Here is a 26,698-nt window from a genome sequence, read left to right as displayed (position 1 = left end):
AATTTTCAAAAATAATTATATTATTAATAAATAATCAACTTAAACCAAACTTACAAAGCAAAAGATTAATCATAACGACAGGTTAGAGTTATTATCATATCAAATACCAAAACAGCCTTTAGCATCATTGACTATTATATTTATATATTCATATCATATTTATCACAGAATTTTAACACAGATTTTATAGAATTTCAGAGCAGGTTAAAATAACTTGATTGCAATCCAAGCCTGATGAAATAAGATACAATTATTATTATTTTCTCCCTTATCCTGCTGATTTTTTAAAATGGTATCTGCCATTATCCTGCCCATTCAATTATCATGATAATAGCATAAAAGTTGACACAAATTATGTGTCAATAACTGGGCCATGAAGGGAACAAGGAATTGTTGACTTGAACAGACAGGTGAAATAACTTTCAAAAATTAAACTGAAGGTTTGGGAAATAAACAGAGCAAGGTGCAAGTTAAAGTTGGTGAAATGAACTTCAAATAAAGTGCAGAAATAAAATGAGGACAAATAAGAAGGAAAAGAGCTCTTTTAATTTAGAATTTTGCACTTTAACATTTCCTCACTTTAACGAAAATGAAATAGCACAGTTGCTTTTCAGTGTCAGTGAGGGTGTTTGGTAGTTTTCAATAAATCACATCGTTAAAGAAACATTGCACTGTCACACCATTTAATCAGCCACTGAGCTACCATTCTGAGGATATTAACTTTTGGACATGGTTTTAATTCTGAATCTGCATTTACCTGAAGTTGCTGTCATATTTTTGCTGATGAAGTCCCCATTTCACAATTAAGTGGTCCAAAGTACCTCAGCTTTTGTAGAAAATTCGTTATGAGGAGCTAACAGAATCCAAGTTTTCAGAACTTTACAATAAATGCATGTGCACTAATTATAATTTATAATACTTAATAGATGTGGGCATTTGTAGGCTTTATTACTAATAGAAGTGGCCACCGTATGCAAAGTATTCTCATGCAAATTGCAGGAGATTGTTTTATTAAATTGCCTTTTTGTCATCCTGAATTATAACTATGAATTTTTTAAATTAGCTGTTTTAATGAGTCATCTTCCTCTGGCAAAATGTAATTACTTTCTGATAGTTTCTGCTCTTCCAATTAGCAAAGTTATTATGTAAATATAACATTTCTTATCTATCTTAACCAGCAAAGACTAGTTACTTTACTTAAATTGTTATATCTAACAAAGAAGAATTAACCACTATTTTCTTGCCTTTCCTGCAATGACAGTTTCTGTATGTCTCTTAACAAAGCCTTGGTCTCATTACTTTCCTCTATCTTTCCAAATTTCTTTCATTACAATTTGGTTGCCCATTCACAAAAAAGAAAGTCATTTTTAAAATTTTTAATTCTTAGTTCCATATCTAATTAGTGATTCGGGTAAGAAATCTTCTTCCTTTAACCATTCTATTTAACTACTATGAACAAAAAGTTCTGTCCAGCCTTAAACAAAATGTTTTATGTTGAGGCTTTTCATTCCAGAATTAAGGAGATGCCCCCCTTGTTCAAAGAAAGGGGCTTCCCTTCCTCCACCATCAACGCTGCCCTCTTCCATTTCACACACATCTATCTGCACCTCATCCTCCCACTACACCACCAGGGTTGGGGTTCCTATGGTCCTCACCCATGAGCCTCTGCATCCAGCACATAATTCTTCGTAACTTCCGCTATCTCCAACAGGATCCCACCACCAGGCACATCCTACCCCCGCCCCCGCCCAATTTCTGCTTTTCGCAGGGATTGCTTGTATGCAACTCCCATGTCCATTCGCCCCTCCCCACTGATTTCTTCCTGGCACTTACCCTTGCAAGTGCTACACCTGCCCCTACACCTCTTCCTTCACTACCATTCTATCCCCAAATAGTCCTTTCAGGTGAGATGACCTTTCAGCTGCGAGTCTATTGGTTTCAGAAAAAAACAGGACCACTACAATAGCATTAATAGATTTTGTAGAAGAAATATCAAACGCTATAGAAAGAAATGAATACACAGTGGGAATATTCCTTGATCTAAAAAAAAGCATTTGACACCATTGACCATAAATTATTATTACCAAAATTAGAAAGATATGGTATTAGAGGGGTGGCACATGACTGGTTAAGTAGTTATTTGGAAGACAGGTATCAGTATGTACATATAAACAACTCGAATTCAAAACTTTTGAGTGTAATTTGTGGGGTTCCACAAGGTTCAGTGCTTGGTCCATTGCTGTTCATTTTGTACATAAACGATATATGTATGGTCTCTCAGACATTAAAATGTATATTACTTGCTGATGACACAACTATATTTTGTCGTGGGGAACATCTGAATCAACTTTTGGATACAGTGGAGAAAGAACTGAAAATTATAAAGAAATGGTTTGATACTAATAAGTTGTCACTGAATCTAAGTAAAACTAAATTCATAATATTTGGAAACCGTGTGCCAAACTCATATAGTAAACTTAGAATAAATGATGTTGAAATTGATAAGGTATCTGAAAGAAAATTTTTAGGAGTGGTAGTAGATAATAAATTAAGCTGGAAACCACATATAAATTATGTCAAAGCAAAAATGTCAAAATCTATTGCGATACTGTACAATGCACAAGATTTCTGAAATCAGGGATCTTTGTATACATTATACTGTTCACTTATAGTCCCACACATGACTTACTGTGTAGAGGTATGGGGAAATACATACAAAACAAATACAAACTCAATTTTTCTACTCCAAAAGAAAGTCATACGAATTGTAAATAAGACAAGTTATTATGAGCCAACCAGTCCACTACTTATTCAACCAAACACTTTAAAATTCAGAGATTTCATAGATTTTAAAATAATACAAATTATGTATAAAGTAAAAAATGGACAGCTACCACAAAATATCCAAAGGTTGTTTAAAATGAGAGAAAGTCAACATGATTTGAGAGGAATATGTATATTTCAAAAACAAAGGATAAGAACAAATGTAAAAAATCATTGCATTTCAGTCAGAGGGGTGAATCTATGGAACAGTTCTAATGCGAATTTAAAAACATGCACCACACTTAAGTTTAAAAAATTACTTAAAAATAATTTAATGAACAAATATAAAATACATGATTTAAAATGAATGAGAGTGATGTAAATAAATGATACTTGGAATTGCATTTTGTGTTAAAATACTATTAATTTTTTGTTTTGATCTAATGATTGACGCCAAATATGTTGTTGTATAAGTAAGAGGGGTAGGCGTAATAAGCTGTAGCTTCAGCCTACACCCTTTCGGTCTGTTTTAAAGAATATCTATGTTTTTTTTGTTGTAATTTTGTCTTATGAAATCATCACTGAAAATGATGCCTTTTGTTATGTTTGTACTGACCAAAATAAATTTCATTCATTCATATTGGGGTCATCTACTGTATCTGATGCTCCCGGTATGGTCTCCTGTATATTGGTGAGACCCAACATAGATTGGGGAGACTGCTTCGCTGAGCACCAGCGCTCCATCTGCCAGAAGAAGTGGGATCTCCCTGTGACACCTATTCTAACTCTACTTCCCTTTCCGACATGTCAGCCCATGGCCTCCTCTACTGCCGCAGTGAGGCCACATTCAGGTTGGATGAGCAACAACTTGTATTCTATCTGGGTAGCTCCCAACCTGATGGCATGAGCACTGATTTCTCAAACTTCTGGTAATGGCTCCCACCACCTTTTCACCACTCCCCATCCTGATTTTCATCTCTCATCTTATCTCCTTACCCGCTCGTCATCTCCCTCTGGTGCTCCTCCCCCTTCCCTTTCTTCCATGGTCTCCTGTCCTCTCCTATCAGATTCCCCCTTCTCCAGCACTTCATCTCTTTCAACAAATGACTTCCCAGCTCTTTACTTCACCCCTCCCCCTCTCCTGGTTTCACCTATCACCTACTACCTTGTATTACTTCCTCCCCTCTCCCCACCTTCTCATCTTTATTCTTCAGTCCTGAGGGGTCTTGGCCCAAAATGCCAACTGTTTATTCTTTTCTATAGATGCTGCCTGACCTGCTGAGTTCCTCCAGCATTTTGTGCGTGTTGCTTGGATTTCCAGCATCCACAGATTTTCTCATTTGTTTTACCTTGATTAGTCTTCTTTGCGACACACATTCCAAATTAGCCCTATTAAGCTCCACATCTTCACTTCACCCTATGGCTTACAATTCAGTTTTGAGTGTCTAAAAAAAAATCCAATGTGGCAAAAGCCTAAAAGACACTTTTGTAAAATGCTGTGGAATAGGCAAATCCAATCATTAAATAGGCTGGTGTTATTCGTACATCCATTTCCATTCAATCAGTTGAAAGAATGTTGCAAGGCAAGGGTAAATCAGAACTTCAGACAAATACTCATACTAAGTTAAAAAACTATGTCCAAGAGCCATTGTCCTGAAAAGGTACCTGAATGGCTGGTTTATCGTTAAATGGTATTAAATTGGAATGGGATGAAACTAGGATGAATACACTGGAATACATAGGCAAGTAAAACACATTGTCATGTCAACATGACATATTCAGCATTACTGACTAGGAATTAACTTATGCATGTGCATGCATTAGAGGAAATCAGAACAAGGAGGACATAAAAGTAATGTTGCCCAGTTTAGGATGACTCAAAGGGTAGTCAAAATCTATTCTCTGAAATGGCAGCTTCAGATGTTATGTCAATTTCGATTTCAACTGATTTTTGTTGGGTGAGGACATCAGAATTAAAGGCAGGAAAATGGTCCAGAGTGATAGATTACTCTAATGAATGGTCCAATGTTGTTCCCATAAATGGTACAGTGTTACTATTGACTATGAAATACTGACATACATTCAAAAGTGAATACATTTACATAAATTAGGCAAACCTAGTACTCCTGCGCCTGATAATGCCTTTGGTGCATATTTACTGCAGTCACTGCCGTCCCAGGATGGATCACAGTTGCACTTGACTTCATTACTGCAAATCTGTAATAAAATCATTCAGTGAATGACTTGTTGCAACACACAGCAGTGACACCTAACACTTAATTTTCAAACTTCTCTAGGTGATGGCGGAATACACTTTACCAAACTATATAAACTCTTGGTCCAGCTTGAACTATTGGAGTTAGTACTGATAGAACATAATTGTTCAATTGTGAAATAGAGCTAGGAGCTAAGGGTGGCACAGGTAGTTCAGTTTGAATTTTGCTCTAAGGCTGCCTGCCATTGTACAAGAATCATCTTGCTAAGCCGTATTTTTCTGAATAGATGGAATTACATCCAGAGATCAATACTTCAGCATATACTAAAATGCTGAAAAGCATTACAGCCTCTTCATGTTCAGTTCTATTTTTTGTAGTGGGTTTCCCTCTTTTAAAAAAGTTTGTTCATTGTTCAGATCCATTGGTAGAAGGAAAATTATGCATTTGAATGTGATGTTTTAAGTGTTTTCTTTGTAAAGAAATTTATAAGTAGAAATAAAAATGCTTCATTTAAACTTATACACTGATGCTTACTTCAATAGGTTTCAATAAGTTTCAATTGGTACAATTAATGTCAGAGAGATGTATACAATATACATCCTGAAATTCTTTTAATAGAGAATGGAAGGTGAATGAAATACTAAGGATTTCAATGTTCAGCAGGGGCTTGAGATGAACCAACTATTACACTGTCGAGTTTGTCATTGATTTGTAAGGAATTACACGTCAAAACATGTAATGAAAGCTCTTGCATTAAAGATTAATTTAATTTCATTCCATTTGTAGAAAGAATTTCATCCATTTTGTCTGGATTGGATGCAAAATAGAACCAGCTGTCAATAAATAGCACTAATCACCTATAGCCATTTGTTTACCTCAAATGAAATCAAAACCTAAAATGCTGGAAAATAAATGGAAGGATGATCAGAAATTATAAACTGAAAATTATATTTTAGGTTCCTCCCTTTGGAATTTATTTTTGTTTTAAGCTGATTGACCTTCTTTGTATTTTCAGAATTTTCTGTCTGTGTTTTGAATTTCTAGCAGTTGCAGTTTTCCAAGTTAGTCTGTGCATTTACAGAAAACTTGATCAACTTTGGCATCCTCTAACTTTGAAAATTAAACCAAAATACCATTTAAAATTTTACAACATTCAATCATATTTTCCCAACAAGGCTGGTAAGCAAATATGGCTTCTGCAAATTCCTGTATGATACAAAAAATAGAAAGCTTGATGATTCATAGGTTATACAGTCATTCTTCAGGTACAGTTCAAAGGCAGATAAATGGAGTTAGATTAAGCATGCTTTGCTGGAGTTATTTGCAGAATAGCTCACATTTTCACTATGCGAGAGTTGACTGTCCGCAAATTAAGAAGCCTAAACAGTGTTTAGTTTACTCGTGTGATTAATTTGGTAATGTTAGCTCCTTAGATGCTACAAACAATTCAACAATGTACTGGTTTTAGTCTGATGCAAACAACAATGCAAAGCTTTTCATACTTCCACCAATGCCATTGCAAAGCTTTAAACAATTGCTTTCCACGGTTCAAATTCATTGGATAATATGAGTGTTTCATTGGAATTAGTACAGCAAGTTATTCCTCGTTCCTACTGTCAAGTTAATTTTTAAAGAGATGCTAACAATTTGTGTAATTACTCTAAACATATTGCCTTAAATACCTCAGAGGAAAGTAGTTTGATGCTTTATGACACCAAGTTTGTACTTCATTAACTTCAATCAACTTTAGATACTCTATGTTCAATACCACACATTGCATTTTTATTATAAATTAGATCAAATTAGGTATTACTTTTGTGTATCCAATGAAAATATACTGGTATTGAATAGCCTATTCCAATAATTAATGCCTGCTTGATCACCTTAGTTAAAAGTAAAATCAAACAGGGTATAAAGGATGGCATGGTTATCCTCATTTAAACTGCCTTGCAAATTAATGTTATAGCTAAAATCATCAAAATCTAACAATTCCCAACTCGTGTGTTGCAAAGAGTTAAGACCAAGAAACAGAAATTGTAGCATTTATGAAAAATATGAGCACAACTTTTTAGACCCCCCTTTTCATTTTAAACGACTCATGATGACGTTTCAGCTACAGCTCTGCAATTCTCTTAGAGAAATGGCTTTGCAGCGCCTTATATTTACAATGCACTAATAGCTGGGCCATGCCTTTTTTAAAACTTTGAACCTATAGTCACCTCATAGCAAAATATCTGAATTATTTCAAAGTAGTGCAAAATGATTTCTACTCTTCTGTTCTTTCATTTTTAATAACAAGCATTCATACTCGCATTGTACATAGTTTAACAGGCTAGGCTAAGTTTTTAAAATCTGAATTTATTCCTCATTTTCATTGTTAGTAGGTGCAGTTTCATCTATTAACATATTCTAGTACATTTAATTAAGCCATTTTTCAGTGTATGCTATTCTAAATACAGATTCTGGTATAAGGAATGCAGTCAAATGTCTTATTATATTTCACTGGTGAGAATAAATTATGGCAATTACCTCATTTCCAGAACTCTGTTAGCATTTCAATCTTACCATTGGTAAGTAATGAGTTAAGCAAATAATGTTTATTAATGAAAAATAAAATAATTACACTTACCAGTTGATGATAACAAACTAGGCAGTTCTGGTTTCCCAGGAAAAGAATCACTTTATTAGATATTGATAATATCTATTGGTAATATTGCGGCAGTAGAGGAGGGCATGGACTGGCATGTCAGAATGGGAATAGGGAGTAGAATTGAAGTGGGCGACCACTGGGAGATCCTGTTTTTTTGGCCGGGCGTAGATGCTCGGCGAAGTGGTCTCCCAATCTACATCGGGTCTCACTGATATATAGTAGGCCACACTGGGAGCACCAGACACAGTACATGACCCCAACAGACTCACAAGTGAAGTGTCACCTCATCTGGAAGGACTGTTTGGGGCCCTGAAAAGGGGCGAGGGAGGAGGTGTAGGGGCAGGTATGGCTCTTGTTCTGCTTACAAGGATAAGTACCAGGAGGAAGATCAGTGGGGAGGGATGAATGGACAAGGGAGTTGCATAGGAAGCAATCCCAGCGGAAAGTGCAAAGTCGGAGGGAGGGAAAGATGTACTTGGTGGCAGGATCCCATTGGAGATGGCAGATGTTACGGAGAATTATCTGCTGGATGCAGAGGCATCCCGTTCCCATTTCCTTCTCTCACCTTAACTCTTTACCTGCCCATCACCTTCCCCTGTGCTCCTTCCCCTTCCCTTTCTTCCACAGACTTCTACCCACTCCTATCAGATTCCCCCTTCTCCAGCTCTTTATCTCTTTCACCTGTCGACTTCCCAGCTCTTTACTCTAGCCCTCCCTCGCTCCTGGTTTCACCTATCACCTACCACCTTGTACTTCTTTCTCCCCTCACCTTCTTGCTCTAACTTCTCAGCTTTTTTTCTATGGATGCTGCCTGGCCTGCTGAGTTCTTCTAGCATTTGTCTGTATTGCTTGGATTTCCAGCATATGCAGATTTTCTTGTCAGGATGTTTCTTATAGTGGGTGAATCTAGGACCAGAGGGCACGACCTCAGAATAGAGGGCCATCCATTTAGAAAAGGGATGAGGAGGAATTTCTTTAGCCAGAGGGTGGTGAATTTGCGGAATTCATTACTACAGATGGTTATGGAGGCCAAGTCATTGAGTATATTTAAAGCGGAGATTGATAGATCCTTGTCAGAGTGTCAAAGGTCATGGAGGAAAGGCAGATGAATGGGGGTTGAGAAGGACAATAAATCAGCCACGATGGAATGGTGGAGCAGACTGAAAAGGTGGATACCCTAATTCCACTCCTATGTCTTATGGAAACAGAAGAACAGCTACAATACTGTTCAAAGGCAGAGGTGACTTCAGGGTGCAGAATAGTCTACTCCAGTTCTTATTTCTAATGATCTTACAAACTTCTCTGAGGAATAACAATACAAAGGCATCACTGAAGCAGATTTTTTAAGATATAACAGTCTAGTAGCTTTGTGCTTACTGTTCCTGAGAGCGTCTTTTTTTTTTAACTGCAGATGTACTAAATCACTTGAATTTAAATTCCCCAGCTACCCGAGTGGGATTCAAACTCCTAACTCTGAGCCAATGATCCAGAATATAGGATGCTTTTAACTCACACTACCATACCCAGAATATTAAGATTGCCAATGTGAATTCATAATTTAGAGATCCAAATGGAGTATATTTATTAAATTTAACTTATCTTTAGAGATGGATTCTAAGACCAAATTCTGAGCTTGCTCTCACTTTTTATTGATCTGTCTATATGCCACATATTCTGATTAACTGCTATTGAGAAGTACTGATATTGTTTTACTTGCTTCTTCAAAGCACCAAGCTAGAAAGCCTGCTGGTGGGAAACAATGGGGAATTTGTACACATAGACAAATACCACAAACATATTACCATTTTCGCTGAAGTAGATTTAAAGCAATGCAACATTCTGGTTAGTAGATAATCCAAAATTATTTGCATTTCTAAATGTTCTTGTTTCTGTTAGAATCAATAATCAATTTGACTCCACATAGCCACAGTTCCTAGAACACTTTATATCTCCAATCTCGTAGGTCCAGCGGAACATGGTTGTGAATAGATGAAGTACATAATTGCTCCTGATCTTGGTGTCAGGACTACAGTAGTTGCATTGCTCTCATCTGCCAAGTCAACTAAGCAAGAGTTTGTTCCCCACACTTACTGCCCCTGCTCCTCCCCTGGGAGCACATGCTTTCCATTCCCATGCTGGTGCAAGTGTACTACAGATGGTGCTGACTTTTTCCAACTCAGTCTCAACAATTGATTCTGTGCCCACTCTGGTCATCTGCTGCTGAAACCCTGTGCTTACATTTGTCACCTCTGGTCTTGTCTATTCCAACTCCCACTAGGCTTTCCTCCATAAATCTATGTTCCTTGGACTTGACATCAATCAAAACTCTACCATCTCTGTCCCAGCTCGCACCCAATCCCTGTTCACTCATCACCCTCCAGTGTTTGTTTACTTCATGACTGCAAACTATGGCTTCAGGTGCAGTGCCCTAACCTCTGGAATTCATTCCCTAAAGGTGTCCTCTTCCTTTATGGTGCTCCTTTAAGCAAGACTTCTGTCCTAATATCTTATATGTCTCTCGTGAAGTGTTCAGTGGCATTTTGCAATATTGAATACAAGTTATTGTTGCCAGTCACTGCTGTTACTTAATTCTACTTCATATGCTTAGAATCTTGTGACTTCAACGATTGATTGTTTCCTGATGGTAGATCTTCCCAGTTACTAACTTTACAGCTCAGCAGTTGCTTTTACATGGGGACCATCTGCTTGTTATATTTGAGAATATGATTTTCATCCATGAAGCCAAGACATAACATTTTAGTGTCTCAGTTCTGACACTGGAAGTGGTGTACTCGCTTCTACTTTGATGTTTACAGTAATCAAATTACATACTACAATTTGTAGCTGCCTGTCAGCGTAGGCGAAGGACCATCTCTATGGGTGTAATTATCCTAAGTTCTGGTAGTGCAATGAGATACAAACTATATAGTAGTTGGATAACAAATTATGTTTAAACACATTACCATCTTAGATTGTTTGATGCATAATGCTCTAAATTACCTGGACCATCAATTCACTAGAATGAACTTAATTGTCCAAGGGACTTTATCTGCATGTGGTTATTCAAAACAGAAATGCCAGAATCATTTCCTGCTCATTTAGTTCTCAGAAATTCCCTTTTTAATTTCTCACAACTGTAGTTATTCAGAAACTGCTGGATTAAGGTTAGTGCTTGATTTAGGTGTTCAGCGTTATTGCTCACAAATCTAGGAGAGAGCTGGAATCTGCTTTCAGACCTGTGATGAACTAGCAGTCTTCATCCCTCCCTACAAGTGTGAGGAGGGTCAGGATAAATGAACAAATGCAAAAAACCCAAGCAAATTAGCTTCTGCAAACTGGAAGTTTCCTTATTGTTCTGAAATACTTGGCAGAGAAACATAGAATTTACAGCATAGGATCAGGCCTTTCCACACACAATGCTGCACCAAACTAAACTAGCAATTAACAACAGCTAATCCCTTCTGACTATACAATGTCCATATCCCTCAATTCTATATATTTTATACTTTCTAAGAGCCTTTTAAACACCTGTATTGTATCTACCTGCACACCTCCTTTGAAATTATCCCCTCTCATCTTAATCAAATGCCCTCTACTGTTAAACATTTTGACCCTGGGAAAAAGATACCAGCTGTCTATCTACGCCTCGTAATTTTATAAACTTTTATCAGATTTCCCCTTGCCCATTTCTGCTCTAGAGTAAGCAATCCAAGTTTGTCCACACTCTCCTTATAGCACACACCCTCTCATCCAGGCACCATATCCAAAGCTTCTACTTCCTTCCTACAATGGGATACCTCAGATGCAGTCTAGCCTGGAGTTTTATAAAGCTGCACCATAACTTCCAGACTCATGAACTCATTAGTCCAACTAATAAAGGGCACGTATGCAATATGCCTTCCTTACAACCCTATCAACCTGTGTTGTCACGTTGAGGGAACAATAAGCTTGGACGCCATGATCCTTCTGCACATCAACACTGTTAAGAGTCCTGCCATTAATAGTATACAATCCTTTACCTTTGACCTCTAAAAGTGCAGCACTTCACATTTGGCTTGAATAAGCTCCAAATTTTGGTCACGAGGTTGATAATAAAGGTTCATACTTACCTCTTAGATCAGTGCCAATTATCCAACTCATGAAAGTTCTAGCCCATTAAAGATCATAACTGTGTTATGTCCAATGCAGCCTGTGTAATGCATATAGTGTTCCCTAATCCATCAATCATGGTATAACCAATTCACTTTACGGAAATATGCATTATAGTGGAACTACCTGTATATAATCCTTCCAAGTCTGTTTGCTCAGAATCTCTAAACCTAATCTCCAAAACTAATTTTCAATCATTATATTTTCATAATGATGGACAAAATCTAGAGCCATGAAAACTATATGTAAATATGTGCATTGGACATATCAAACTGTCATATACAGTGGCAGCAGTCTGATCTAAAACACAATTGTTCTGTTAATATAGCATCTTTTCATACAACACTGTTGGCACCAATATAATATAAACAATTTATCACACTCAGTGATGGGATACACATGTATCATTAATTCCTGCAATCTCTATTTCATGTTCTAGTTGGTACAATAAGTCACCACTAATGAAAGTTGAGATAATTTATAAATCTTCTTCAGTGTTCACATTAGTAAAGACCAAGTTAATCTTTCCTGGAATTATCTGCCATGTGTCACTGCATTCAACATTTTATCTGTTGCCATATAAATTCAGTACAAACAATACTTACAACGTTTTTTGCATTTGGTAGATACGCACTTTCAATGGAAAATTAATCCTTTGTCTCATAATTGAAACAGCAATCAACAAGATGCGATGTTCAATTATTTCTGAACATATATTCCAAGATTAGCAGGTGAGGGGCGGCTTTTCATGATTATTATTTCTTTGTGATAATTGCATACAATACTATATTCAAAAATCTTCACAAAAATTAACATTTATTCTGTAAGATTATTTTGCAGGACATTTTAGATTAATATGTTAAAAGATTAAAATAATGTCATGATTCATATTTTACATTTGTCCACATTTTAAACTCTGACCACAAAACATTCCTTTCAATTAGCTTCTTATATATTCACAAAATAGAATCACCATTGCATAAAGGAAATAAATAAAAAACTGCATAGAGGTAATATACCCAAACAAAAGCAGTCACGAGGTTCCAAATCTTTAAAAAAGTGACAGTATTATATTTTGAAGTACACATTTGCCAAATTTGAAATACGAGTTTCTCTTTCTGTAAGTTATAACTAGAAAGATATTGTCTGCTATTTTTCTGGGCTACCAATGTTCGCATATCAGGAGAGCAAGTAGTGTCAGCAAACAGAACCTTGAGTGATCGTCCTGTAACAAATCATGAATGAAGAAATGGTGACCACATTGCAGTATAGTAGATACCAAATTAATTTTCTAATTGACCATAGTATCTTTAACAGATGGACAACTTAATTAAAAGGGATACTATGAATACTGAATTTTGCCTTATGTCTTGTAGGAGGTCTTCAAGCAAACAGTAGCTAATTGTAAAACAAAACAAAGATCAAATCATGTCTGTGATAACTGGTCTCCTGAGGTGAACAGTGAAATTCCCCAAGGCAAAAGCAGACAAGATAAAATACACATCAATAGCAATCCATCTGAAATGTCAACATTGTGTATCAATTTCATTACACATTTAACTTTACCAAAAGTGTACATTTCCATGTATTTATATTAAAAATAGACTATAATTCTAAAAATTCAAAATGCAAGTGCACATATCTTAGAATATTAATTAAATTTTGAAATAAAATAGCTTTCAAATACTCCATTAATTGCAGACCAACTTTAATCTTATAGTTTGAGATACTTCTGGAATGTGTTAAAATAGATTTCTTTTTCTATTAATAGAATTCCATTAATTTTACAATTTTTCAATTATCTGGCTTATTTTATTTGCTTAGTCTGTTTAAATTGAAAATACACAAAAAGCAATCACCATGCATGAGCACCCATTTTGTAATATAAACGTTATTATTTATGAAACTCTTCGTCCAGTCTAGTATAAAAACTTATCTAGGTTGTGAAGACTGGATTGGAGTTAAGAGAAAGTTAAAGTTACTCAGTTTCAGCACAGACACCAACTATTAAATAACTGAACAATTTTATTGACCTACCCCATGTCCTGAACATCTCTTTGCACCACTAGTGCCAGGGCAGGTACTAAAATTAAATGCTTTCAGAGGAAGACATTTGTGATTGATACACATTCTGTCTTGTCCACAAGGAGTTCCATCTTGCACATATCCCAGATCGGTGTCTTCATCTAATATGACATGGCCACCACTAGAAAACATGAGAGACCAATCATGCAAACCAGAAAACACAGAGACTGACACTTCTTTTTACGAAAGACTAATAAATGTTCAGAGATTTTAACCAAAGAGTACTCTGTCTGCAAATTCTTCCCTGTTTAGTAGCCCTTAACTTCCCAAGCCACATGTCTTTGGAAGAAGGGAGAAAATGTGAATTCTGGAGAGAATCCATGTGGTTACAAAGAGAACATTCAAACTTCATATAATCAACACTAGAGGTCAGGGCTGAACTCACGTCACTGGAGTTCTAAGCCAGCAATCATATGAGCTATGCAACTATGTTGCCCTAGTAACATGAATTTAAATTCCTTAGCTGTGGAATTTGAACATATGTCATTGGATCAATAGTTCACTAGCACTACGTTGACTCAGGCCAAGGGGGCCGGCGTCAGGCACGATTACGGACTCTCCACTTCTCCCTCTCCCTCATCAGTGTGTTCAGTTCATCTACATTAACTGCGCCACTGTCTTCCAGGAGCATGTTGACCATAGTCTTGGGAGGGCACCCAGAGTTCATCCTCCCATGCTTGGGCTCCCATATGATGCCTAGGCTGGCAGGTAGTTCAGGGTGGCACAGCCAGTACCCTGCTAGTTGCAGTCTTCTCGCCTCGATTTCAGACCTCTGACAACTTAAAAACGTAACCAAATGCTACTTCACCATTGTTCCTGTATAACCTGAGTCTATCATCTGACTAGAGAGGGTGGGTATGAGATTAACTGTATTTAGCTAAGGAAACTGGATTTGCTTCTTTCCTGGAAATGATTTCAAGGTTATATAATCAAAGTTTTCAAGCTTATGAAGGGAATTATGAATTGAGTTATCAGAGAATCAAGCTGAAGTGAGCAATGCATATGAGCATTAAACACAACTGTTGCACTTTAAAATAGGAAGTAATAATAATGATAAGTACTTTATTGATCCTGAGAGCAGCATTTAAAAACACACTTAGTGTACAGACTTAACTAATAATGAAGTGCAGAATCATAATATACACAATATTAATGTACCAATATGCAATAATAATGTACAAAATAGTAAACAGAGACTATGATGTGTGTTTTCCTGTCGCACAGAGCTGAACTGTTGTATATGCTTATTGCATTTGGTAGGAAAGATTTTCTGTAACGATCTTTGCAACAGCGGAACTGAATGAGACTGTTTGAAAGGGTGTTCCGCTGCTTATTCAGTAGGTCATGGAGAGGATGTGCCAGCTTGTCCATAACGGATAACAGTTTGTTTAGTGACCTCCTCTCCACCACTAACTCAAAAGAGTCCACATTGTAGCCAAGGACAGATCCAGTCTTTCTGATGAGTTTCTTTAGTCTTTTTGCATCACCAACACTGATGCTGCTTCCCCCAGCATAAAGCAGTAAAGAAGACTGCACTCGCTACAACAAACCGGTAAAAGACCTCCAGCATCTTGCTGCACACATTGAAGGATCTCAACTTCCTTTGAAAATAGAGTCTGCTCATCCCCTTCTCATAAACAGCCTTGGTGTTGGATTTCCAATCAAGTCTGTTGTAAGGTGAACACCCAAGTATTTGTACTCCTCCACCACCACGAACCTCTTCTCCCAGAATGCATACAGGATTCATCACAGTCCTATTGCTCCTAAAATTAATCACCATCTCCCTGGTGTTGGCCACACTCAGGAGCAGGTGATTCCACCCACACCACTCCACAAGCTTGTCCACCGGTCCTCTGTACTCCGACTCCTGCCCATCTCTGATACACTCAACCACCGCAGAGTCATCAGAGAATTTCTACAAGTGACTAGACTCAGAGTTGTTCTGAAAGTCTGAGGTGTACAGGATTAAAGAATAAGGTAAACATCAAATAAGCATCTGTTGTGAAGCTAGTAATATCTTCTTACCAATTTTTACCCTTGGAAAATATGGAAGCATTTTAGATTTTATGCTAAAAAAATGTACTATCTAGTATGTGCAATTTGCAAAAACTGAGAAAAGTTAAGTTTGAATCATAATTGTTAATTGAAAAATAATAACATTTATTGATGTCCCTAAACAAAATAGAACAATTGAACTGAGATGGAAATTAAGAGATTCTATAGAAATTTAGTTAAATTAACATCACCTGATTGCAATTGCTTTTCTGAATCAAGGTTAACAATGCATGCAATTAAAGTAAATTAAAGCAATGAAATGAATAAGTCATAAGTGAAGGTTTGATTCAACCAAGAATCTATTGACAGCTGATAATGACTCATCATTTCTGATGGCTTGAATTAAATTAAGGAGCGGTTCATGGTTGCTTTTGGTGGGTCAGAACATCAGGCATCATGAGTGCACTCCCCACCTGATTTAGCTTTTTACTGAACTTAACCTGGGACAGCAGTCAGTACTGATCACCTGTCCATCAAAAGAGAAAAAGAGACCAAATGGCTGTCAGGTACAAGGGTGCAGAGAATTTACTTTTTAGGAAAATCAGCTCTGTCACCCATGAGGGAGGGCTGTAGATAGGGTAGGTGCACACAATCTTTCTCCCAGGAAAGAGGAATTCAAAATTAGAGGGCATAAGTTTAAGCTGAGAGATGTAAATATAAAAACAACCCGGGGGCACCTATTTTATGCAGGGGTAATGCAATATCAGAGAAAGTAGCTGAGGCAGATTCAATATGAAAATAATAGAAGTCATTTGGATCAGTACATGATAGGAGGAGTTAAGAGGAAGATCGGGTAGATGTGGGCAATTGACAAGTAGGTTTATTATTGTTAGATATACGAAGGTACAATGAAAAACTTGTCTTGTATACCGCTTGTGTAATCAGAATCAGGTTTATTATCACCAGCATGTGTCGTAAAATTTGTTAACTTAGATCAATTCATTACAACAGTACATTGAGGTAACACAATAACAAAGTGCAGAATGAAGTGTTACAGTTACAGAGAAAGTGCAGTGCAGGTACACAATAAGCTGTAAGGTCATAATGAGGTAGATTGTGAGGTCAAAGGTACATCTTATTGCACCAGGAAATAATTCTATAGTCTTACAACAGTGGGGTAGAAGCTGTACTTGAGCCTTGTGATATGTAATTTCAGATTTCTGTATCTTCTGCCTGATGGGAATGGGAAAAGTCCTGGGTGGGTGGTTTCTTTGATTATGTTGGCTGCTTGACTGAGAAAACAAATAGTGTACACACACACACACACACACACACACACACACACACACACACACACACACACAGAGTCTTCAGAAGAGAGGGTAGTGTACACACAGAGAGGGAGTCTTCAGAAGGGAGGGTAGTGTACACAAACACACACACACACACACACACACAGTCTTCAGAAGGGAGGGTAGTGTACACAGAGAGAGAGAGAGAGAGAGAGTCTTCAGAAGGGAGGGTAGTGTACACAGAGAGAGAGAGAGTCTTCAGAAGGGAGGGTCGTTTCCATTAGGTACCGACCTGTGTCCATCACTCTCTACAGTTTCTTGCAGTCACAGGCAGGGCATTGAGCATTGATACCATGGTGTATTATCACTCTGAGTCTAACTAAATTACCAAAATACATGTGCGCTTGCTCAATACCTAATACTTGCATTGCAGGTGAAGAAGAACCTAGCCTGTCTGAGAAGCGTTTTAGTGCATCATTAAAAGGAAATTGTGGTGATGACGAAGTAGAGGGCTGATCATCAACACTGGTACAGAGGGGTGTTTTAGGTATTAACAGTTCACATAATGGGGAAGGGGGTCATTCTGTGAGAGGCTTTGTAACACCAAGTGAAGCAGGCTTAAAGCTCCCCTTTCCGACTCTTTTGAATGTAAACACAGCAGCAACAACAAAAATGCAAGAGGAAGAAAACAATGCAAAAGTTGAAACTGATCCAACAAATGCACATTGCAAATATATATCAGAAAATCCCACTTCTCTCCGTATGAATTCCTAGGACATCCAATTCGCTGACAGGGTAAGCCATGCGATGAAGACAGAACACAGAGTATGCAAAAGAAATAAAGGAATTCCTGATATAATCAACATCACATAGTCTTACTATCCCAGATGAAATCTGCTGTTAGGAACAGTGCCAGTTTGACAATATACAGCTTGGTACAAGGCTGCGGGCTGGAAAATTTACCCAATTATGGTGGTTACCTGTCGTATCCAATGACGACAGGAAACCTGAGCTGGAACATTTATTTCAAGCAGGACTTTTCCACTCTCTCGACCTCGGACGTCCGAGCCCAGTGGTATGAGTAGCCACACTGATACATTATTTGCTGATGGATTCTGATGTTTTTGATCCAAGGTGCTTTCGGGAGTAAAGAAAGAGGCATAAAATTTGTTGCGCCACAATTATTTTATTAAGCTCTAATAGAACAATGAAAATTGGAAATGGGGCAAATCAGAGCTTTAGTAGGGGAAGGGAAAGGCAAAACAAATAATGCAGATCAATGGGCTCAGCCCTTCTTATACCTCAGATAAACGGACGTTCCATTCAAATTTGTAGATAAGAGTTAACCAATCAGATTGCCCTATTCAAGTAATGCAATATCAAGAAGCTTCCGAAAGCAACAGAAGAACTGTAACCACTAGGGGCACAATGCAAATACACTCTATGACCATGAAGAAACATACCAAACAGTTATATGTATATAGCTAGTTATTGTATATAAAACACAAGCAGGCATAAATTGTTAAACTGCAAAGAAAATAACAAATTATATAATCCAACATTGCAAAGCAAGGAATATTATGAAGCCTGTATATTTTTTGTGATAATTAATTTCTGTCATCATTGTAAATGGCAGACATTCATAAGAATATAAAAACATCCATCATTAAGGACCTTCACTATTAAAATAGCCATAAACCCATGTACACTACCTCTTTTGCAATCTTTATTATTCATTTATTTGTAACTTAGAGTATTTTAAATGAATTGCTCTGTACTCTTGCCTCAAACAAATTTCATGTCATATGTCAGTAGTAAGAAACCTGATTCTGATTGTGAATGTACCTTAACCCTTTCTACCCTGCAAGATCCATGTTGTCAATTTTCAAGCTGATTGCACATCTGTTATTTTAAAATCTATTAATCTGCAACTTGAAATGCATTCGTGAACTGAAAATCCACTGTCCCTAGGATAGACAATTCCATGATTACAGCCTTCCAATTATTTTCCATATTTTAGCTCACAATGACAGACCATCTAGGAGAAACAGTTCCTCAGTATCTACTCTGTCAAATCTTCTTGGAATTTTATAGATGTAAAAGGATCACATAAACTGCAATAATTAAAGGCTCAGTTCGTCTTCACAGGACAACTCCAATGGCTTTCATGTAAAGCTACATTGCTTTTACTGTATAGCATTCGATCACAAAGCACAAACATTTCCATTTGGTTCTTTTGTAGTTTGTGTATCAGAGATATAGTGAATTACCTGCAGTTGATGTGTTTATGCTTTTGCAGGAATGAGGTCATCGTCACGTCACCTGATAGTTCCCCTACTCGTGGCACACCAGATGTATCAGCACACAGCAGGTAACCACAAAGCACATCCCTGGATTAGATAAGAAAGACAATTAACACTGGCACCAGATGCAAAATGCATTTTTCACATCCAATTGTTCAAACAAATAACCTGACCATTACATATTTATATTCTATTTTTTCCTGCTTTGAAATTTAACTTTACATAACAAGTAACAATGAATTTACCTTGTATGAAATGGGGTTAGAATTTGAAAGAAACCACATTATGATTCACCGTTTATTAAATTTGCTAAACCACTGAGGAGCAACTTAATGAAGATTTTCAAAAATGCATGGAAAGCTTCCCATGAGTTTGATTTGTAAAGCACCATGCAGCAATTTAATTTATGCTAAATCAGCCATTGCTGCATTCATGGAAATCTTTCAACAGTTAGCATAAGGTCAAAGGGGAAGTTAAAGTGTAAAATATTCCAGGTCAAGCAATACAAAATTGAGAAATAGTAATTGGTCACCTCACTCATTCCCCATGTATAACCTTACTGTACTAAAACAAACTGATAAGATTGCCTAACTTTGACGTCCCCAGACAACTGCAAACATACCCGTACATTCAGTGGCCACTTTATTAGGTATCCCTTGAACCTACTAAAGTGGGAACTGAGCGTGTGTTCGTGGTCTCCTGCTGTAGTAGCCAATCTAAGGTTCAAGGTTCAATGCAATGTGCGTTCAGTGCTGCACACCACTGTGATAACACGTGGTTATTAAATTTGCTATCACCCTCCTGTCAACTTGAAACAGTCTGGCCTTTATCCTCTGACCTCTCTCATTATCAAGGCTTTTTTTCCCACAGAACTGCTGCTGACTGGATATCTTTGTTTATCACACTATTCTCTGCAAACCCTAGAGACTATTGTGCATGAAAATCAAGAACAGCTATTTCTGAGATATTCAAACCACCCCATCTGGCTCAGACGATGATTCCAGGGTCAAAGCCACCTAGATTACATTTCTTCCCTATTCTAATGTTTGGTCTGAACAACGATTGAGCCTCTAGACCATGTCTGCATGCTTTTATGTATTCAGTTGCTGCCACATGATTGGCTGATTAGTTATTTGCATTAAAAAGGTGTACAGATGTATCTAATAAAGTAGCCACTGAGTGTATGTCAGGCTGCCATTTATTGATTACAATTTGGTGCTCAACTTCATAATTCCCTCACTACCAATCACCAAGTTTCAAAACATGAGCGTCTGTACCTGCCTCTGCAATTTTATCCTTACATTCATCATTGGTAGACCACAATCAGTGTGTATGATCAACATCTTCTCTTCATTCATATTCAACGTAGGTACATCACCCCTTTGCTCTCTCTACATTTGTGACTGTGTGGCTAGGTACAGCTCAAATGGTACCTACAAATTTGCTGACAATACCACTGTTGCTGGCAGAATCTCAGATGGCAACAAGTGAGACCATCTGGTTAAGTGGAGTCACAACAAAAACTCACACTCAACATCTTTGCTGGGGGGGGGGGTGGGTGGAGCACAACACATTGATGCAGTCATGGAGGTGGCATGCCAGCAGCCTTATTTCATTAGGAGTTTGAAGAGCTTGGGTAGATCACCAACGACTCGCAAATTTCTATACAAGTTTGGTGTAGAACATTCCGATTGACTGTATCACAGCCTGGTATAGAGGCTCCAATGTGCAGAATTACTAGAGGTTGTAGAAGTCTGTAGACTCAGCCAGCTCCATTGTGGGCAATATCCTCTCACCCCTGAGGACATCTTCAAGAGGCGGTGTTTCAAGTAGGTGGCATCCATCACACAAAGACCCTCACCATTTGGGACATGCCGTCTTCTTATTGCAACCATGGAGGATGAGGTACAGGAGCATGAAGACCCACACTCAATGATTCAAAATGGCTTCTTCCCCTCTGCCAGCATATTCCTGAACAGTCCATGAACCCATAAACACGGCCTCATTATTCCTTTTGTTGCACTATTTATTTATCTTACAGCTTACAGCAATTTTATATCTTTGCATTGTAATGCTGATGCAAAATGACAAATTTTGTGTCATCTAAGTCAGTGATAATATATATGATTTTGATTCTGATGCAAGGCTAAGTCTGAAGATACAAAAATTACTGTACAGGCACAGACCTTTCTTTCTCAATTGCTTTTTATAGCAGTGGACCACTAAGTAAAGCAATGCTTGAGGATCCTAATGCTTCTTAATCCACTCTTCCTAATCAACACGTAAAAGGCATTTGGATGAGCACATGGGCAGTCAAGGTTAAGAGGGATATGGGCCAAATGCAGGAAAATGGGACTAGATTACACTGGCATGGTCAGTTTGGGGCAAAGTGCCATTTCTATGCTGTTTTACTCTATGATTCCAGCTGCTTGTAGTGGTTTCTTGTCCATCTACAGTACCTTCAACTCCCAAAAAAGCAGAGTAGGTTTGGTGGACAGTCTTTTAAGGTATTCATTGCTGACAAGTCCTCAAACTTAGTTTTAACCAGAAGTACACTATAGATAGTGACTGTAGAACAGTCAAATGCTGACATTTAAAAAGAAAGAACAGCAAAGCAGTTTACAACCTTAAGAATACTTCTCAGTCAATTTCTCTGTACTATTTAATTGTGATTTACAGGTAACTTTTCACCTCTTAAGCGGCAACCCCACTCTAGTGACTGAACACAAGCCTAGGGTGTTAATTTCGCATAATAGTATTTGAAAATGTTCTTTGCAAGGCTCTATCTCCTCCAGTGAGGTGGACATAAAAACAATAAGGTCCCATTTCCAAGAAGATTAGGAGAACTCTCCACCATATCCTGGCCCATATTTATTGCTTAGCTCCCATCATCGATCACCAGTCAACACATCTACACGAACTGTTGTTGCAGGAAAGCAACATCCATCATTGAAATGTTCCCACAACCTATGGACTCACTTTCAAAGACTCTTCATCTCATGTTCTCAATATTTATTTCTTATTAATTTATTATTATAACAATATGCTACTTGTAGGAATTTTTTATCTGCATATCGCTAGCTACATCTCTTCACAAAGTTGTGTGCTTAGCCCTCTGCTCTACTCACTCTACACCTATGACTGTGAGGCTGGGCACAGCTCCAATGCCATATTCAAGTTTGCTGATGACACCACTGGTGACAAAACAGCATATAGGAGGGAGACTGAAAATCTGGCTCAGTGGTGCCTTTAACAGCAACCTCTTACTCAATGTCAGCAAGATCAGGGAGCTGAATATTGATTTCAGGATGAAGAAACCAGAAGTTCATGAGGCAGTCCTCATTGGAGGATCAGAGATGGTGAGGGTCAGCAAATCTAAATTTCTCTGTGTTATTATTTCAGAGGACCTGTCCTGGGCCCAGCATGTAACTGTAATTACGAGGAAAGCATAGCAGCACTTCTACATCCTTAGGAGTTAGTGAAAATTTGGCATGGGCTAAAACTTTGACCAACTTCTATAGATGTGCAGTGGAGAGCATTTTGACGGGCTGCATTGTAGCCTGGTATGGAAACACCAATGCCCTTGAACAGAAAATCCTACAGGAAGTAGGAATACAGCCCATTCCATCACAGGTAAAGCCCTTCCCACCAATGAGCACATCTACACGAACTGTTGTTGCAGGAAAGCAACATCCATCATCAGGACCCCCACCACCCAGGTCATGCTTTCTTCTCATTGCTGCCATCAGGAAGAAGGTTCCAGACCCTCTGTACTCACACCAGTTATTACCCCTCAACCATCAGGCTCTTGAACCCGAGGGGATAACTCCACTCAACTTCACCTACTCCATCATTGAGATGTTCCCACAACCTATGGACTCATTTTCATGGACTCTTCATCTCATGTTCTCAATATTTATTGCTTATTAATTTTTTATTATTTCTTTCTTTTTGTATTTGGACAGTTGGTTGCCTTTTGCACAGTGGTTGAATGCCCAAGTTGGTGTGGTCTTTCACTGATTCTATTGTGGTTATTATTCTGTTGAGCATGCTCGTATGGTGACGTCTATGTACTCCGATAATAAATTTACTTTGAACATCATTTTATAGTACAGCTCATAAGAGTTAGGATAAATCTCAAACAAGTAAGTATTCTTATTTGATATAGCACAGTAACTAACAGACCCTTCCAGCCCAATGTGGCCCAGTTACTCCCATGTAACCAATTAACTTATTAACCCGTATAACTTTGGACTATGGGAGGACACCAGAGTGCCCCAAGGAAGCCTATGTGGTTACGGGGGGAGAGAGTACCAACTGCTACCAGACAGCAGTGGGAAATGAACCTGGGTCGCTGGCACTGTAAAGCATTATGCTAAACACTAGGTTGTTCTGCCAGCCCCTCGCAGTTACATAATAACTTTTTACAAAGTTGGTTCTAGTATTCAATGTGCTTTATATATTGAGTAAAGCAACATTCAACAAGTTTCAGATCTCAATTTTGTTAAGGAATTTACATAATACCGACTTAATTTGCTTTGACTGTCTCCAAGACTTTGCAGCACTTTAAAGAGACTTGTGATGTTCATGTTGCATTTGCAGCATGTCTCCACTCTGCACGAAGGATGTGACAGCACTGGAGAGAGTGCCTTAATAAGGCTGTTGCCTGGGCTGGAACTTTGTGTTAGGAGTGACTATCTATGCTCAGCTGTTTTCTATTAAACAAAGGAAGCTCAAGACTATGTTAATGAGAGGCTGATACACCAAAGGTGGAAATAACTCATTTCTCCCTTGGCTGTGAGGAGTAGTAAGGGATGTACAGATGTAAAGATTTTATTGTAAAAGATTTATTTGTATATTACTTTAATGAATATGCTTAATCTAAAAATTTAAATAGAATGAAAAATAAATTTCAGAGAGATTTAAGTTTTCTGGCATTTTGTGGGTATTATGCACAGCAGCATATTCTTTAAGCCTGTAATAAAAATGAAACATGTTGGGGCAATTCAGCTGTTCAGGCGCCACCCCTGGCAAGAAAAACAGTGTTATCTTTTCAGGTTGATAAACCTTTCAACTTTCTGTTGTATTTCATATGACCAGCATCTGTAGTACTTTTCTTCTGTACAATTTGACTAAATGTTAAAACTTAAAATTGCTATCTATTCTTTCGCAAAATTCTTGATTATCAGGCGTCAACATGATATACGTGACACTGACCATGTCTATGGAGAAGAACGCTTTTTTTGTGCAATGACATTGTGCATTAAGGATAACATTGCCTTTGTGCAGTAGGTCCAGAGAGAAGACAGCCAACAAGCAGCCCATTTTAAATGCCTATAATAGTATTAATGAAATATTTGTTTACTGTTTATTGCATTGAATCCATGTGCCTTTGTCTTTGCCACAATTTCCTTTCTCTGTTCCTTCAATGTTAAGTTTCTCGTAACATAATTGGTCTGCAGCTCTTGCTTCTAAAAAGAAGATATTCGTTAGTTCCTGACAACTTAGATAAATTTGTTTCAAATGATAAATAAAGCTATCAAAGTCTGTCATGGGAAGGATGTCAGAGAAGAACTACAGATTGTAAAATGACCTATTTGTACAACAGCTTTGCAACAGATGCTTGCTAAATGATTGCAAATATATGAAGGCGGTCAGAGAAACCACAAGAAACTGGTTTATGAATCAATAACTAGTCAGATAATGCATACACACTGACAGCAAGTTCAGTCTAATCAAAGCCTTCTCTCAAGGCTTTCTTCATGGTCGTTTGGGGACTGCAGTCATTCATCCCGTATTGTTGACTATTACAAGGGGCTGGTTCCCAAGCAATCTGACTCAGAAGTACAGGCATTTTACAGGATTCGGCCTATAGGTAACGGTATTCCTGGGCAGACTAGGAGACCTTCACTGATAAATAGTTACGGGCACCATGCAAGATTTTAAACATTATCATGGCCTGGTTTATTAAAGGAAAATTGGAAACTTTATAAGGTTCTCTAGTGTTTTCAGGGGATGTGGGGAAACTGAGAACTCACCTTCCTTGCCAAACTACTTCTGAATTTCAAAGAACTCTAGATGTGGCCCTAGTGGTGTAGATGCTCAGCATCTGGCTGCAAACCAGAAAACTCCCTTGCCTCACACCTACAGAGGTTCCCGGCAGGTATGCTAGGAAGTTTATGTCAGCATGTGCCCTGCCATTAATTTGAAACCATAAATTTAACTCTTTCAATTAGCTCATTGGCCAAAAATAACAGGCTGACATGCTGGATAACATCGAAATGTTCCAGCAGAGTTATGCCTGTAAGTCCAGGTGACTTGCACATCATTATCTAACTATCTTGAATTGCAATCAACTCTTATGAACAACAGGAACGACGGACCCCACTAAAACCAGAAGGAACTTTGTTTATCTGAAGTTCTGATGAAGCTAACTGACTCCAATTACAACATGGCTGATTTTATGCAAGGAAGTCACTATATAGTTGTCAGGAACATTCGATGGGAGAAGGATCTGGACTCAGAAGAGGCTCCAAAAGTACATTTTTATGAAGAAAATGTATATTCCCATGCAATAATCATTTTAAAACTGCAATGTAAAATAATATATGAACATAGGAATCAATTAAAATATGGTTTATTTCCTTATAATTTATTCATTCAACTTACTTTCTCCCCACACATATTTGCACTGGCGCTCTCTAGTTTTACACCTCCCTCCATAGCAACGTCCCTGTAAGTACAAAAAAAGACTTTACAGAGCAATCTATTTCACCAAAGAAAATCTCAAACTCTGCTACAAATCTGCTATGAAAAGAATGAAATGTTGAAATTTCTCAGCAGATAAAGCAGCATCTCAGAAAATCACAAGAACTTTATGGCGCAGAAGGCCCCTATGGCTTGAACCAGTTAAAAAACCTGATCTCACTTTCCATCACTTGCTCCCTACCCAGCAGTTCGGAAGTCTTCAGGAATGCTTCCAAGTACTGATAAACATGAAAATAGGGGTTTTTCCTCCACCATATTTCAGGTAGTGAATTCTAGATCTCTACCTTTGAATGGCTGAAAAAAAAATCCTCAACTCCCTTCTAATCCTTCTGACAATTATTTAAATCTATGTATTCCCACCCCATAACCCTCAATAAGACCCAGAAGCTTTGTCCTCTCGGCTAATGGGAACTTCCTGCCTCCTTATTTTGTTCAGGTACTTCATAATTTTAGCTACTTCTGTGGCTACCAAAGGAG

General features: G+C 37.8%; 1 protein-coding gene across 3 annotated transcripts in view; it reads right to left on the bottom strand.

Annotated features, from left to right (window-relative positions):
* Nucleotides 1-26,698, bottom strand: part of LOC140195455 (disintegrin and metalloproteinase domain-containing protein 22-like) — a 345,726-nt gene that overhangs the window by 44,969 nt on the left and 274,059 nt on the right. For all 3 annotated transcript variants that reach the window (XM_072253768.1, XM_072253769.1, XM_072253771.1), the window contains exons 20-24: nucleotides 26,123-26,186; nucleotides 24,819-24,924; nucleotides 19,421-19,540; nucleotides 13,816-13,984; nucleotides 4,881-4,980 (exon numbers count right to left, since the gene is read on the bottom strand). In XM_072253768.1, coding sequence (XP_072109869.1) covers nucleotides 4,881-4,980; nucleotides 13,816-13,984; nucleotides 19,421-19,540; nucleotides 24,819-24,924; nucleotides 26,123-26,186 — 559 coding nt within the window. The remainder of the gene's footprint in view (nucleotides 1-4,880; nucleotides 4,981-13,815; nucleotides 13,985-19,420; nucleotides 19,541-24,818; nucleotides 24,925-26,122; nucleotides 26,187-26,698) is intronic.

Source organism: Mobula birostris, chromosome 3 (assembly GCF_030028105.1).
Source record: "Mobula birostris isolate sMobBir1 chromosome 3, sMobBir1.hap1, whole genome shotgun sequence".
NCBI classification, from domain to species: Eukaryota; Metazoa; Chordata; class Chondrichthyes; order Myliobatiformes; family Myliobatidae; genus Mobula; species Mobula birostris.
Note: the sequence above shows the minus strand (reverse complement) of the source record. Positions and strands in the feature narration are given on the sequence as shown.